Source organism: Phoenix dactylifera, chromosome 8 (genome assembly GCF_051530095.1).
Source record: "Phoenix dactylifera cultivar Ajwa chromosome 8, Ajwa_hap1_PhDact_Kaust_v1.1, whole genome shotgun sequence".
In the NCBI taxonomy this organism is placed as follows: Eukaryota; Viridiplantae; Streptophyta; class Magnoliopsida; order Arecales; family Arecaceae; genus Phoenix; species Phoenix dactylifera.
The window spans coordinates 22,809,585-22,826,484 of record NC_143197.1 but is presented as its reverse complement, the minus strand read 5'-3'; the positions used below and the strand labels follow the sequence as shown (position 1 = coordinate 22,826,484).

Sequence of the window (16,900 nt, the reverse complement as noted above, 5' to 3'; positions counted from 1 at the left end):
ATTTGCAGTTCATCAATATGACCAAGAATCAGGCATATTTCATGAAAATGCAAAAGGAGAGACCTCTTACTATAGAACTATTACACCTTCATCTTAGATAACTGCAACCAAAGGCGAGGTAGAAGTCATAAAGCACTTAGTTGCATCCTGTCTGCTTCTGTATGAAAAATATGTTGAAGCAAACGCCTACAACTAGCCAAGGTATAGGTGGGTGGGAACTGGCATAGCTAATGGCTTAGCGCAGATAATCTGTAATCTCTTCAACATCGCTTACCATTGGCGAGCTTCAGAAAATTTTGCTTAGTCAACTTACTTCGAGTTTCTTGGTAGCACCGGAACAAAATGGTGATTAGCATTCGGTATGCCAAGTAGAATGACTAGCAAGAATGCTATTATGGCTAGTGGAGTGCAGTTCAAAGATATCATGGCCCGATAGAAACAAAAATATATTCATTTCCTTGGTGAGAGCAGTCCCAGTGTCATTTCAAAAAAAAAAAAATTGTGGAAGCTCAACCTTCTCAAGAAATTAGTGTTGAAACTCCACCAATACAAAATTTGCTTGTCAACCTCAGGAGACCGCGAGTCTCTTCATCCATCTGAACACCATCCTTCTTCATGCGCTCAGCAACTATCAGTGGCATCTTACCAGCTTTTGCATAAGTCCGAAGCAATGAGTTATATATTTCTGTTGTCACATACCCTACATCTCGAAGCATAACCAAGAACTGCTCTGCCCCCTCAACATCACCCATCATCTCCAGCTTGCTAAACACAGCTCTTATAATTCCAACATTAGGCTCCCATTTCTCCAGGATTGAGAAGGCATTCTTCAGGCAATGTAAAACCTTGTCTATTCTCTTCTTACTCAAATAACTCCAAGCAAGTAGTTCCCATGTAGTATAGCTAGGCTTGACTCCTGTTTGTACCGTATGCTCATGAAAATTCTCAGCCTTGTCCATCATATCATTCTTGATGTAATATCCAAGGAGTATGTTTGGAACCCTTGAATCCCGTGTGCCTGACACTGACTCCCATTCACTGTAGATGCTCTCTGCTTCTTCAATGTCACCCAACTTTGTAAGAGATGAAAGGATGCACTTGTACTCGACATCACTCATTTTTCTGAATGTTGATTTTATTTTATTCCATATTCTGTATACATTTTCTTTATCTGATAGACTAGCATGCAGACTAATAAGGGAGCAATATGCAGCTCGTTCTTTTCTGGAAGCCCTTTTCTCCATTTCTACCAATGCTTCCTTGGCTTTCTCACTGCAGACAGCTTTGATGTAGATGGTGGCTAACATGCTGTATGTTATCCAATCAGTAGTTATCTTCTCCTTTTCCATCTCACGGAGGACCTCTTCTGCACCCATCACATCATCTTTCTTGGCACAAGCACTTAGCCATAGATTGTAGGTGACCACATCTGGTTTTGTGTTTCTTTTCAACTCCTTAACCAATTTTGGTACCTTATCCAGCTCGCCTTTCGATATGTAGAGAGTCAACATATGATTATAAGGAAGAGGACATCTAAGGAGACCATGAATTGACATTTCTTCCATTAGAGACTCTGCCTTGTTAGACAACTCACTCTGCACGTAAGTATGGAGAAGCGCTGTGCAGGTAGATTGCCCCTTCATCCTCTCAGGAAGATCTTCAAAGAACTTCTCCGCACTGGCCAAGCCACGAACCTTTGCAACCAAGTCTAAATGAACAGCATAATCTCCCGGTAGCAGTTTGATGTCTGGTTGAGTTGTCATCCATTCACATATCTGCGAGAATCAATAGATATTTTGAAAAACACAGTGCACAAGGCAATAATCTAACCAAGATCTATAACTAAACAGTTGCTCCAAGAATAATGCATCCATGGTATGAAAAAGATATTTATGAGCACAATATTTTGCACAATATATGCAATATGTTCGAATTTTGTGACAATACATGAATATTTGCTATCAACAATAAAGATATATAAAACAAGTATATTCAATGTACATAAAATCTGGAGAACATTTTAAGAGAATCTTTAAGTTTTGTAGATGGTCAGTCCATAAATGATAAACATATCGTTGATCATATCACTAGTTGAAAATCTAAAACCCATAGCTATGAGTTTGATCTGGCCAATTTATTCTCATCAGAGACAGCTTCTCACTTAGGCCCTGTTTGGGGGAGCTGTTGGCAGTAGAGCTGTTAGAAGTAGAGCTGTTGGAAGTAGAGCTGTCTGAAGTAGAGCTGTTATAAAAAGCCGTTTGCTGTTTGGTAACCACATTCGTAAAGTGCTGTGCTACTTTGTTTTGTGTTTGGTAAACAAACTGAGAAAGTACTTTTGTATGACAAAATCACCATAAAAGACATTGCATAGTATTATACAACAGAACATAATAAAACATAACATAAATTAATACATAAATATACGATATAGTATAATATTATTGTAATATAAAATAATATTATGTTGATATAGCATAATAGTAATATAATTATTAGAGTAAATTAATATTTGGTAATATAACATAATATTAAATTATTTAACATAACATATTAATGTATTATGATATAATGTAATATATATTATATTTATAGTATAATACAATAATAAAAGTATAAAATATTATAATTATTAGTATAAATTAATTTCTCATAATATAACATAATATTAAATTATTTAAAATAACATATTAATGTATTATAATGTAATGTAATATAATACAATATTTATAGTATAATACAATAATAAAGGTATAAAATATGATAATTATTATTATAAATTAATTTTTCATAATCTAACATAATATTAAATTATTTAAAATAACATATTAATGTATTATGATATAATATAACATGATATTATATTTATAGTATAATACAAAAATAAAGGTATAAAATATTATAATTATTAGTATAAATTAATTTTTCATAATATAACATAATATTAAATTATTTAACATAACATATTAATGTATTATGATATAATATAATATGATATTATATTTATAGTATAACATAAAAATAAAGGTATAAAATATTATAATTATTAGTATAAAATAATTTTCCATAATATAACATCATATTAAATTATTTAACATAACATATTAATGTATTATGATATAATATAATATGATATTATATTTATAGTATAACACAAAAATAAAGGTATAAAATATTATAATTATTAGTATAAAATAATTTCCCATAAAATAATTTTCCGTGGTCTAGGGGCTCTTCTTCGTGGTCCACGCTCGAGGAGGACCTCAGCGTAGGCCGCGAAGTTGATGATAAAAAAAAAACAATAGATTGATTTTGGAAGGTATGGAAAAGGATTAAAAATTTTTTCTTCTAAAATGTGGTTCAAGAGATGCATACAAAAATTGAAAAGAAAAATACCTTTTCTTATGGAAGGGAGTCTGACGACTAGGGTTCTTGGCTCCAGCAGATTTTTAAGTTTATAAAGGGACAAACTATGTAATTATGTTATTTTAATATGGGCATTTTTGTCAAAAATACAGCTTTCCGAAAAAGCTGAAACAGCTTCCTTCCAAAAGCTCCAAATTGGAGCTTCCTCTTAAAAGCTATTTTCAGCTTCCCGCAAAAGCTGAAACAGCTTTTTGAAAAATTTACCAAACACAGTTTTTCATCTAAAAGTACTTTTGGAGGGCCAGAAAGTGCTTTCTGGCCCTCCAAAAGCTCCCCCAAACAGGGCCTTAGGCTTTTCATATGATCAGGGCATGACATATATAGTTCGATCAGGGCATGAAAATCTAAACCCACAACTATGAGTTTGATCTGGCCAATCGGCACATGCAACCATAGAAAAATGATAACAGGTTGCAGATCTTTCTTTTCCAATATTTAAGAAACCCAAGGAAAAAGTCAATACAACTAAAAATTCATTTGGGAGCCCAAAAGCTGGGTAGATAAATTAGAAATTGCTGGCCAAGTGCGGGCATCTAGACAGTCCAGCTAGATCAAGCAGCCTGGGCATTTGGGTGGAAGATTTTCATCCCTTTGATTGTCCTATATCAGTTTAATATTCAGGTGCAGTTTGCAACCATGTTCCATTATAATGGCCAATTCATTACATGACATTGTTCGGTACTCAAGAAAGGAGTTAACTGGAATTGCATATTGTTAACAAAGAACTTCAGGGATGCATGGTTGACACGCTTTTGCAAAATGGATCTGGACAAAGGTATAACATGTCTAAGGTGAGACAAGTTTTCTGAACGGCGCACCCTTGTAAAGATCCGATGTTCAGGGATGTTGAGAAAACAAAGACATAATGTCTATGCCCATTTTCATTGGGTTAGTTTTGAAGGACATGATTTATATTCCAAATGACATAAAGTTTGCTATTTATTGAAGATTTTGGGCTAGTGCTTGCCAATTTACTCCTGATGACCCTTAATACTTTCTAACTAGAGTAAAAATCATTTTGTTTGTACTTTTTTCCATAGTCTAATAGTGCATAGAACATGTGAAGCTAATTGACTAAATCTAAATCATCTTATAAAGTTCAGTGAGTTTACAGTAGCTACTTGTCACACCTATGACTTGAATATAGAGACAAAAGATACCTTAGAAAGAATAAAGAAAGAGGGGACAAAGGCTTTCAAGCAATAGAAGAAGCAAATTATTTGTGCTGAGGCATCTTTTTCAAGACTATAAAGTCCCCTTCAGGTGCAGCAAGGAGGTTCGAACACTTGGTAATATAATATATTAGAATTGCTTGTCATTATTTGAAGAACTATCTGATGCACATAAAGCAACTGATAGTGATCACGGATCTCGATCATCACTAAACGATCAAAGAGACTTTTTCCCATACTTATCCTTTTGTTTTTCTTCTTGTGTATCATATGAATGCGTGTTTCATTTTCTATGCAACCACTTTTCTTGTAAAGCAAGAACTGTAAACCCATATGCATTTCATGTTGCCTTATTTGTATTTTTGTTTTAACATGATACACCTCATGCAGCTGATATGTCTCATTTCTAGCATGCTTATGTAACTAATTGTAATAGACTACACCTTTTTCCGGAGTCAAATTTGTGGCTTATACATGAATACAGTTCTTTGCATCAGTTCAAAGCAATTGAATACAACCAAAGAGTTCAATAGATCTTTTCAAGCATATTTTGCTTATTTGTGAATAGTCTCAACTATCCTTTTCTGATGGTGCATGGAAACATCAACATGATTGGATGCAATATATTGAAACATCCTTGCATTCAGTTATGGGCACGGAAAGGATATATAAGGATTACTTGCAACTACAACCACCCAACATCACTTAACAAGAGGTATTGTCATTATGCACAGGTCTGTGCAAGTAATCAGCATCTTCCTGGGTCTTAATTTTTATTGTACCACAAATAATGCTCAAGATTTTATAATTTACTACAAAGAAGGCTACAGCTGTCCAACTTCTAACCAATTATATAGTGATTGTAAAGCCTTCACTCTCGAGCCATAGCTTGTATAGATATTACTTGTTCTAACCAAATCCACAAATTGTTAAGTATTTTCTGCACATTTTTTAAAAGGACACACAATTCTGAGGTGGAAACAAGATAAAAGTTTGTTTTGCAAGAAATGATTTGTTACAGAAGCTAGCTTTATCTTAAGATGAAAACAATTTAACTACGCCCCATGGAGCTGGTTTACAAAATGCACAAACCATCATAATGGATGTGCTCAAAACTTTATTTGCATTATAATTTCAACACTACAAGTACTACATCAAGCAAATCAACCTCCACCCTGTTGTCCATATATTCAAGGTCGCAATTTTGCTTATACTTCTAACACATCATATGACTCTTTAACTAGAAGCTATTGTACACAGCAGACTTCCAGCATATTCTTGAAAGTTCAATCACATGTGAGAAAAATAACTTGAGTGTGGATATTATTCTTGTTTTTCCTTCAAATTGAGTAAATTTCAATATTTTGATCCAATTGTAGGGTATGTTCACAAGGACATCTGCTATCCTCATTAGATATTAAATTTCATCGATGCAATTTTATTTTATACAATGGAAGCTAGACAATATCTTACATGTATTGTTCTTTCAGAATTTAAAAGATGATCAATTGCCAGAACATTGAACTAATTTCAATAAAAAGGATTGACACCCCATTCACCAATATCAATCAACTTACAAATATCAATCTCAAATATCAAACTACTCGAGGACATGGTTTAAAATCTGTCTTTAAGGCACAATTCACTTAGAATTAATCTTCTCAGCCATGATTATTAAACCCAGTATTAACAATTTCAAGATGAATGCAATTACCTCTCAACACATGATTGATATCATTCTACATTTTCTTCCCAGAATTTCTTACAAATTGCCTCATTTTAAAATAAAATGCTGATTTGAAGCTACTCACAGATCTTATTCTTTCAAAAACTAAATTTGAAGCCATGGAAAGCAACATATGGGAGTGAAAGGAGGGAAAGGAGGGAAGTACGCACTTCGAGGGCATGCTTGAAGCGCTTGTACTTGCGGAGCTCACGGACAACACGGTTGAGCTGGTACTTCTGGACCCTCTTCCCCTCCTCCGCCCACTTACGCAGCACCACCACAGCGCTCCGCTTTGGGTATATTAGGCTTAGTAGCCTCCGGCCCAAAGTGTCGCTCCCTCCTCCACCATGGCCCCTTGTAGACTTAGTGGCCGATGGGGAGAGGAGGTTGTCGGTCAGCAATGATGAGTAGGCTCTTCTCGTCAAGAACACACGTGCAAATGTGGGGAACAAGTGGCACAATCGGTGAGCCAGCAGCATATCAACAATTTTGTGAGTCATCATCTCGAAACACATCAGTGGATGTGGCTGTCACTGAGGAAAGTCTAGACTTTGGAGTTATATATGGATCTACTAATCACTTCACGAGTTGAATCCATCTATCTGATGACAAAATAAAAGGTCACATTCTTGAAATCCAATCTAGTGAACCAAAAACACCTATTCTCTAAAAAAATCATATATAAAGCCCATTCAACTAGCTGCTCATACTTGTTAAAATTCAAATAAAATAAAATAAAATAAAATTTTAAAATATAAAATAAAAAATAATCATGGGACAGCAGTCTTGTTGAAGCACTCACCTTGATGTCAGGTTATAGTCCAACCTAAAAACTAGTGTGCATGCACAAGAACCTCCCCCAATTGACATTTAATATACTATATTCTAAGTGAGGTCATGACAACAATGGTGCCTCGTGGCATTGACTCAGGATAATCGCTGCAGCATCTTAATATCCTCCATTGGAGGAAAAAAAATCTAGTTATGTTTCTTGCAGCATTAAATTGTGGAATACTAACATTCTTGATAACAAATGGAAGAGAAATAAATAGAAGACATACTTGTTATTTTTTGTAGAGAATTTTAATATGCAGAGAAGTTTATTTTGCATGGATAAGAAAGGGAGAGAGAAACTAAATCAGTGCTCAAAGGAATGCTTCTCATTTAACTGTTTGCCTGGGAGATCTCAACGTACACTGCCAGTAAGAAGCCTGATATGCAAAACCTTCTCAGTGTAAGCAAATCACCTTTTTTCCTTTATCTTTCTTTTTTGGTAGATATTTGTCAGATGAAGTCAGATGCACCATTATTTAAATTACATAAACAGATATTAATCATCTATCTAACCAGTTAGATGCCCTTATCATTGCTGATTAAACAAGAAACAAATGACTTTCAGGGTCTATAAACCAAGATCTAATTCCTTCATGTTTTGGGAGAAACTCCACTACGTTCATGAACCAAGACATCACCTTCTTGAAAGATGGTATATTGCAATCAGCAATATACTTCATTCTCATGAATCGATGCCTGTAGTGCTTTTCACATGAACAATATGTTCCAAAAATATAGACAGACACATCTTTTACACAACAGGAAAGAAAAGCATAACAGCAAAACTAACAACTTGGTTATTAGCAGACCTGAATAAGAAGCTAAAAAATGCAAGCTCATAAACCAGCATTCCCAGCTAACTGAACAATAATAACAACCACAACAACCATAGCAACTTCAAAAATGAGGAATGCTCCTTGACATGAACAGAAGGACAGAAAATATTTTGAGAACTAAACAGAAGCACGGACAAACAAAATGCAGAGAAGTTTATTTTGCCACTAATAACTTCTATAGGAATGCTTAGCATGAATATACAACTGTGAAATACTTGTCCACGATTTTTAGAACTGATATGCAATACAGCAACTGTAGACCACAAAAAGAAAAAATTGATGAGTCATTTTGACAAACATGTGGAAGGCATGCATTTTTATATGATTCTAGGACACATTTTTGATAATAGATTATAAAACTAGGTAGACAGAAATGAAGTACATAGATCCATTATAATCTCCAAACAAAAGCTAAAATTCTGTCAAACAACTATCCCATTCTTTTCTTTCCAACAAACAAATTGGCAATAGAATAGTCCCCGTGAGCTTACAAAAGAATAGAACGAGGGTCCAGCCCCGGCCAGAACTGGTGGGACGTCGGCGGGTGGCGGAAGGGCCCAAACGGGCAGTGCGCCAGCGGACGTTGAGAGTTGGGGAGGGGGGGGGGGGGGGGGAGAGAGAGAGAGAGAGAGCTTACTTGATGTCGGATGAAGTGGCCGGAGAAGATGATCGAACATCGGAGGCAGCAGCGGGAGGTCTTCGGATCTTGATGTCCACCATACCATAAGAGAGGCTGAGAAGAGGAGCCCAATAACCATAGGTTAAAACTTAAAAATAATATACGGTCGAGGACTTTAATTTTATCCTATGGGATAAGTATATTCCTACAGGATAGCTATCCCGAGGATTAATTATCCAAACATTCACTTCTAGTCTATACTGGATTTTTATGCTTGAGATCAAGGAATGCCGTACCGGCCCGTACCGGCCGGTACGGGCCGGTACGTACCGGACCGGTACCGGATACAGATGAAAACCGGTATTTCCGGTTTTCTTCTGTGAACCGGCCGGTACGGAGACCATACCGGCCGGTACCGCTTGGTACCGACCTCGTACCGGTGCGAACCGGGCCGGTTCGCACCGGTACGGTGTTTTTTTTTTGGGGGGGGACCACAGCGCCTCGCTGTGGTTTTTTTTTTTTTTTGATGGGAAAGAAAGTGGTCCGGACCGGTACGGTACCGGTCCGAACCGGTACCGTACCGGTCCGGCCGGCCACCGGTACGCCGATCCGGACCGGTACGGCGGACCTTGCTTGAGATTATTAAAACCTGTAGGATTGGCTTAAATCTTATTGTATCTAAACAGGACCTTAGATTTCATGATATTTCAACCTTTGAACATATTTGCATCTATGACAAACAAATTCTAAAACATTTAAATAAAATAAGACTTTAACATAACCTAATCTAAAGCTATATTTTTTGAGAGAAATCTAAATTATTGTAACAAACTCTAAAAAACCAATAAAATAATAAAAACATTCACCTATTATCACAGCTAGGATCAATAACTTCTGTGTCCTCACAATCTCTTAAACAAAGAAAAAAGGGTCTAAAGAAGGAGAAGGGGTACATAAAAAGAGGGACAAAACAAAAGGTCACAATCATGAAGCCAAATATCTAGAAAATCAAAAACATCTATTAAAATCCAAGAAATCCAAAATAAAAATGAAGTATAAATAATAGTTTAAATTTACAAAAACAAAAGCCGAACATGAGGTTCCAAGGAAAGGGGATTAGAAGGGAGAATTCTCCGAAGATTTGCTCGTGTCTCTTCTGTACATTACAGATCTAAAAAGGTTTCTAAAATTCTAGAGAGAGAGGGTTTCTTTAAGGCTGTAAAGAAAACATCTTAAACTTAGTGGGAGGGGGTGGAGGAATATTTATAGAAGGAAAATTTTGAATGAAAGGTTTAGATGTGGGCTTCTAGAGAATTTTCTAGATCACAGAGTCCATAGTAGTGCAAATGTCATCTTATGATAAGTCAATAGGCTCAGCATAAGTCATGATCATTAGTGGCTAGAACTAAAAGAGAGAACACAAATGGATCTAAGGGCTCAGGTTTAAGCATGGTGGATGGGGAAGACTAATGAGCTATAAAATGGGTCACAAAGGTAGGTGAGTCAAGTGACCAAACTAAAACTTTAAGCTTAACTAGCTAACCTGGATGATCAATTAAACTGGGCAAGGGGAATCCCAACTTTACAAAATTTTGGGAGGTGGTAAGAGGATGCATCCAGGAAGGTACCGATTAATTTTGATCCAAGTTTGACCAAGCTAAAGCAGAAGTCAAAGATGGTCAGGTAAAGTTCAAATAAAGGTCAAAGAATAAAAAATGGGGAAAACATTGAAATAAAAGAGAGAAAGATGTTGTAACACTAAATTGGTAGATCTAATGGTGAGTAGTGAGGAGGGAAAGGATGACCACTAGGGTTTGACTAGGTTCTAGCGAGATTTGACCCGAATCCAATAAGAAACCCATTTACGCCGACAGTATATCAAGTGCAAAATAATATTAATCGAGAGAGACAAAACTCATAAATCCAATCCCATTGTTTTAAAACATTTTAAGGATTTCCAATTTATAAAGAAATTCTCGGCGTTTCAAGAGAGCTATGAGTATTTCATCAAACTAGGGTTGGATTTTTGATAGAAGACAACCAAAACAACAAACTTCAGCCTAAACAAAGAAAATCTTGAATAGGGTTTGCATAGAACGATGTTTCTCAAATAAACTGGACTGCATGGAAAACATACAAACATCTATTATGCATCATTGCAAGAGATTCAAGAAGGAAACCCTATAGAGAAGAATAATCCACCCAGGACACTCTGCCGATGAAGACTAAGGGCTCTGTTTGAAAACTTGGAATTGAGGAGAAAGGAATGGAATGGAAGGAAAAGTTAAAAATTTTGATGTTTGGAAGTTTTTTAGTGGAGGGAAAGGAAAAGAATGGGAGGGAATAGGAGGAAAAATTATGGGCTCTAATTCTCTCCTTTCTTTCCTCCCATAAGTGGGAGGATTGGAGAGAAAGAAATTGGAACTTAATAAAATTTTTATAATACCTATTTTACTCTTAAATTAAAGAAGTACCAAATTAAAAGAATAAATATATCCTAGGGCATCTTTTGTTTTAATCTTTCATATGTCATCTCCATCTTCATATACCCATCTGTTGCACCTCTACGGAGCTCCATCTCCACAACTATACTTTCTTAGAGAAACAATGGTTATTAAGCTTCAAAGATAAGCTTATTCTCTCAATAGAAAAAATTAAAATAATTATTTTTTTCGTTAACTTGCTTTTGGATGTGATCTATTGTCTGATTTATGGCTTTTGGATATGTGATGATTATATGGCTGTGGATGTGATAAAGATGTCTCTTTTATTTGTTTTGGATGTGATATATTGTCTTCTGATTTATGGGTTTGGATCTGTGATGCTTGTATGACGGTGGATTTGATAAAGACGTCTCGTTTACTTATTTTTGGATGTGATTTGTTATTTTCTGATTTTTTGTTTGTTTCTTCTTCCGTTATTCGTTTTCTTTACTTTTTATTTTCTGCTCGGTTTTTTTTGCGATGGTAAGTGTTATCTCTTCAAGCTGTTTTGGATCTGTTAAAAAAGAAACTATGTTTCCTACATCATTTATTTTGAAAAAAATGAAGGATAAGATCTATTTTTTGAACCAGATTTTGGTTGTTATCCTTGAATCTTTGTGGATCTACTCGATGTCATCTAGATCACGGTCCTGGTTTCTGGTTTCCATTTCAAGATCGAAGGTCCTGGTTTTTTGAGTGGATCCACATGTTTCTTTGTCCCGTTTTTAATGAATTATAATTATTCTTGCTGCTAAGCTCTGTTTTATTTGATTTTTTTTGCAATCGTATTGTAATAATGGACTTGCTCGTAGATGAGGAGGTTGGATCTTAATAAAGTTTGACTTGATTAGATTCAGGGATCCTAGCAATTATTTGCCTTAAGGTTGTGAATTTATATGTCTTGTATTAATTATCCCCCAAATTGCCTGTGGGCATATATTTATCCTCTCCTATTTTGACTATCTTAGAAGTAATAAAGAGAGTTTTCTATTCTCTGTTACTCCTTTTTTTTTTTTTTTTTTTTAAGCTCTATGTTCTTTTTGATCTGTGCAATTCAGTTGTGGACTTGCTTTTGGGTCTCTTTGTGTGGCTGAATTTGACACTAATAGAATTTCAACTTTGTATATTCTACTTGTTTTGCTGCCCTTTTCAGTTTGGATGATTTGATGCAATTAGCACACCATCTGATCATGACAAATAGTAGTTATTTTTTCTGGAGAGTCTCATTCGTGTGGCTATCATGCAAGACTTCCTATAAGTTGCATCAACATTAGTGCATCGGTTTAGATGCATCTTTTGCCTATGATTTTGTTTAGTTCCTCATTCTGGATTATGTTTCCACTATGCTCAGTTTTGGTTAGATTGCTCCTTGATCTTCATATCTAATTGTCAAAGAAATCAGCAACAAGCTGTTATTCAAAAATTAGGTCCTAGATGGATATGCAACAACATGACATTCGCATTTGGCAAAGAAATCGGCAACAAGCTGTTATTCAAGTTATTCTTCGTGTGATTTATTTCATTGTACACCAATGGTTTCAACGTACAAATTTTGTGGATCGTAGGCAATTAAGCTTTGAAATACAACTAGAACGAGATGAAATAATGTGCCAAATAAACACAACTGAAAAATGTCATGATATTATCGTATGGGAATGGAAGCTTTTAAAAATTTATCTGAGATTCTAAAAAAAGATGGGGGTTTGCAATCCACTCAACGAGCGATGATTGAGGAGCAAGTTTTTGTATTTCTTTACATAATATCACACAATGTGAGGAATCGTACAGTGTCATTCTTTCTCTGTCGCTCCGGATATACCATAAGTCATCATTTTCATCGAGTATTAGGAGAATTAATATCATTGGAGGAGCAATTTCTTCGTCGACCCATTGGAACATTAGTGCCTTCAGAAATACTTAACAATAGTAGGTTCTATCCATACTTCAAGGTAAAATATTTTTTATTTCAAATACTTTATCTAAATTTTGAAGGAAATATGCATATATTCATCTAACGTGTATATGCTAGAATTGTGTGGGGGCAATTGATGGGACACATGTCCGTGTGAAAGTGACTAATAAGGATGCTCCGAGGTATCGTAGTAGGAACGGTTATCCAACGCAAAATGTGTTGGTTGCTTGTTCATTTGACTTAAAATTTACATATGTCTTGCCTGGTTAGGAAGGGACTGCATTCGACTCAAGAATAATAAAAAATGCGCTTACAAGAGAAAATAAGCTGCATATTCCTACTGGTAAGTTTTTGCTAAATATAACAAAATAAATATAAGCACGATACTTATAGTATCATATAGTACTGAATTTCATTCTTAATAGGTAAATACTATCTGGTTGATGCGGGTTACATGCTAAGAAGTACACTTATCGCACCTTACAGAGGCGTGTGTTATCACTTGAAAGAGTATTCTACTTGAGCTCCAGAGAATCCTAGAGAATTGTTTAATCTTCGGCATGCATCATTACGTAATGCAATTGAAAGAGCATTTGGTGTACTAAAGAAACGGTTTCCCATCATACAAAGCACAACTGAGCCCACTTACTCATGTAAGACATAAACAAATATTATTTTGGCATGTTGCATCTTGCATAATTATTTAATGGAGGTAGATCCTGATCAAAGACTTATTGATGAAGTAGATCAAGAGATTCTAAATCAGTCTCCAACTGAAGAAGAGCTTCATGCTCCAAGAAGCATGAATGAAGATGCTGCACGAGGAGAATTCATTAGGAACTTTATAGCAGTTGATATGTAGCTTGATTATGTACATAATAGGATTCCATAGGAGCTCTATGATGTACTAATTAATTCTATATTTTCTTCAAATATAGTTACTTTATTGTTTTATGCGTGAACAATTTTCATATATGTCAAACTCATTGGAATTAGTTGTATATCGCGTATGAAATCTTGAGATGGACTTGAACAAGAACCATATAAAGAATCGTATGAAAACTTTGAAAAATCATTTCAATGAGTGGTATGATGTGTTCAAGGTGACAAAATTTAGTGGTATTTCTTGGAACCCAGTGACAAAGTTGTTGAGTGCTGATGTTGAAGTTTAGAAGCTATTGATAGAAGTATGTTTTCAAAACTAGTTACTTGGAATTCATTACTTTGTCTTGATTCTTAATTTAAAATATTTTTTCTTGTCCAAATATGCTTATTTACCTTTTTTCTTCTATTTGTATTAGATAAATTCTAAAGTAGAAAAATGGATGACTACACCTATTGAGAATTATGAGAACCTGTTAGAGTTATTTGCAAAAGATAAGGCAATAGGAGAAGGTGCTATCACAGCTAAGGAGAGACGAAGATAATTGGATGCTTCAAAGAGTGTGAATAATTTAGAGTCTATTTAAGATATTGATTAAATTGTTTCACAAAATGAAGTTACAGTAGAGAGATTAGATAATTTTGATAATGAAGTTGATATGATGTCCATGGACCTGCTATTTCAAGCACCTTCTCAAAGTGAAGCATCCTCAAAAGAAAAAAAAAAGTCTATAAAAGAGAGTGACGAACCATTTGAAGGTATAAAACATGCAATTACAAAGTTGCTAATACCCTCAAAGTAGGAAATGCTGTTCTTGAGAAAGAAAATTATGTTTGGGAGAAAGGTCGAGCACATGTATATTCGGAGGAAAATTTTTTTAATGAATTGTTGGGCATTGGAATGGAGGGTGATTTACTTGATGAAGCATATATTTTTCTCATCCAGATTGTGCAAGAACCATGTTTGGCTGTCTATCTAGTAGAAGGAAGCACATTTTGGAGAAGATGATGAAAGACTCCTATGGTGGTTGATACTTTGGAGAAAAAAGGTATAACCTCTTAGCTCATTATAAAAAGTCTATATTAGTAGTAGTAAGAAGTATTGACTAATTTCTTTAGATAGCATTGAATGAACCTCTTATTTTACTTGTACTTATTTCAGGTGTGGTTAGGTAGTAGCTACTTTCTCTACAGTGAAAGTGAGCATTTTGCAGACTGCTTTGATGTATTTTTTGTGGGCAAGTTTTATTAGGTAAACATTCTCATTTTGGACAAGTCATTTTGGAAAACTTGTAAAATTAAAAAAATCGATATGTTTGTTTGCGTATTTGATTGTATGGATATCGTATACTTATTTGATTGTATGGATATCTAGTCTTTTTCGTTGGGTTACTTTAACCAAATTTATTAAACAGACATTAGTATAGCTAGAATAAATAGAGAAAATGAAATTTCGACTCTTTGGGTCAAAAATTATAGCCGTGGACCCAACCCGACCCGACCTAATTTTCTAGTGGGTTAGGTCTGGGTCTAAAATTAGGACCCGAATAAGGATCCAGGTTGGGTCGGGGTCACTCATGACCCGGTCCGATCCGATCCATTTGCACCTCTCCTCGTAAGCGTGCCCCTTTTATAATAAGGGTATTTTAGTAAAAGTGTTAAAAATGTATGTTTTTTTTTCTCTCCAATCTTCCAAACAAGAGGAAGGAAAGTACTTTTTCTTTCCTCTTAAAACTTCCAAACAAGAGGAAAGAAAAGTCTATTTTATTTCTTTTTTTTTCCCCTCCTCATTAAAGTTTTTCTTTCTTTTCTTTTCTCCCCAAAACTCAAGGCTCGAAGGCGGAGAGATGAACCATCTCTAGGGCTGAAGCGGGTCCGAATAACCCCCTACGAGGGGGCTCGAAGGCGAAGAGGGATCTTAGCCCGTGCTTGGCGATGATCGATTAGACTCAATAGGAGAGGTCGACCTCCACTAGGGCTGGAAGTGGGCAGAGAGAGCCGAAGGGTCGAAGGGAAGGGTTTTGGTATCTTATCTCATAGATGGCTGTTTTTTTTTGTAATTACCTAAAACAGTAGCCCCATTTCTATCTCTCCGTCCATCTTCTCTCTTCGCTTCGGTGATTCTAGCATCAGAGGGAGGCCACACCCACCCCGAGCCGGGAACTCGTACTCCGCTTGGAGGGAGCCGGAGTCCACGAGCTTAACGGGGATCCCCTGGCTGGGGAGGTTGCCACGGAGGACTGGGCCGAACTGACCCTAGTCGAGCCTGTGGGAGGAGGAGGAGGCGGTGGCCGAACCGCCTGGGTGCAGGCGGTGACGCTGCGGGGAAGATGGCGGTACATGAGCACGGTAGCGGAATTCTGCAGTATATGTCATTTTTTTATTTATTTTTATTTTTTTATCTGCCTGTATCTGCAACCTACATTAATTTCGTGTGAGCATTGCTACGAGAGTCGAGGAACAAAATCCTTCACAAAGATGAGGAAACATATACAAAATAAGTCCAGAAAATCTCTATAAAATAGTGAGCAGTAAAGAAGGCAATTAAAATCATAAGCTTGATTTGCTTCTCGAAATACATGCACAATCTGATAAGCATCGGACTCCCTCAGCAGCCTTCAAATGTCTTCTAAAAGAGGGTGATCGGACACTCCCGGCCTCTCCTGTAGAATCCGCTCAATCACCTCCACTGAGTCACCCTTTAGGATGATGTTCCCTACCTCTAGAACTCGCATCAAGTAGGAGATTCCCTTCCATGCGGCTCTGAGTTCCGCTCTAAGAACTGAAGTCTCGAAGGTGCGTCGTCTTTCTGCCGCAACCAACCTAAACTCGTAGTCCCTAATTACAAAGACAACACCAGTACAACCTCCGCCAGCTGGTAGACTACCATAAAAATTTACCTTTAGGTGGCCAAAGGTGGGGGCTCTCTGGATGTGAGGACGTCTTAGATGTTATAGCAGTAGAGGGGGAGACCCAAATATTCCTAGCCAACCTAGATGAAACAGTCATAGCA

The 16,900-nt window shown here is 36.1% G+C and overlaps 1 protein-coding gene across 2 annotated transcripts; it reads right to left on the bottom strand.

The window, feature by feature from the left end:
* Window positions 1–435: 435 nt before the first annotated feature.
* Window positions 436–8,883, bottom strand: LOC103708019 (Pentatricopeptide repeat (PPR) superfamily protein). Of its 2 annotated transcripts, none has more exons than XM_008792772.6 (3): window positions 8,629–8,883; window positions 6,492–6,923; window positions 436–1,775 (listed from the first exon to the last, which is right to left on the bottom strand). In XM_008792772.6, the coding sequence occupies exons 2-3, from the start codon at window positions 6,834–6,836 to the stop codon at window positions 519–521; spliced, it is 1,602 nt and encodes a 533-aa protein (XP_008790994.1). In that variant the 5' UTR covers window positions 6,837–6,923; window positions 8,629–8,883; the 3' UTR covers window positions 436–518. The 2 variants fall into 2 exon arrangements, with proteins under 2 accessions (XP_008790994.1, XP_038980582.1); XM_039124654.3 differs by having other exon boundaries at window positions 6,492–6,919; window positions 8,629–8,740.
* Between the last annotated feature and the right edge of the window lie 8,017 nt (window positions 8,884–16,900).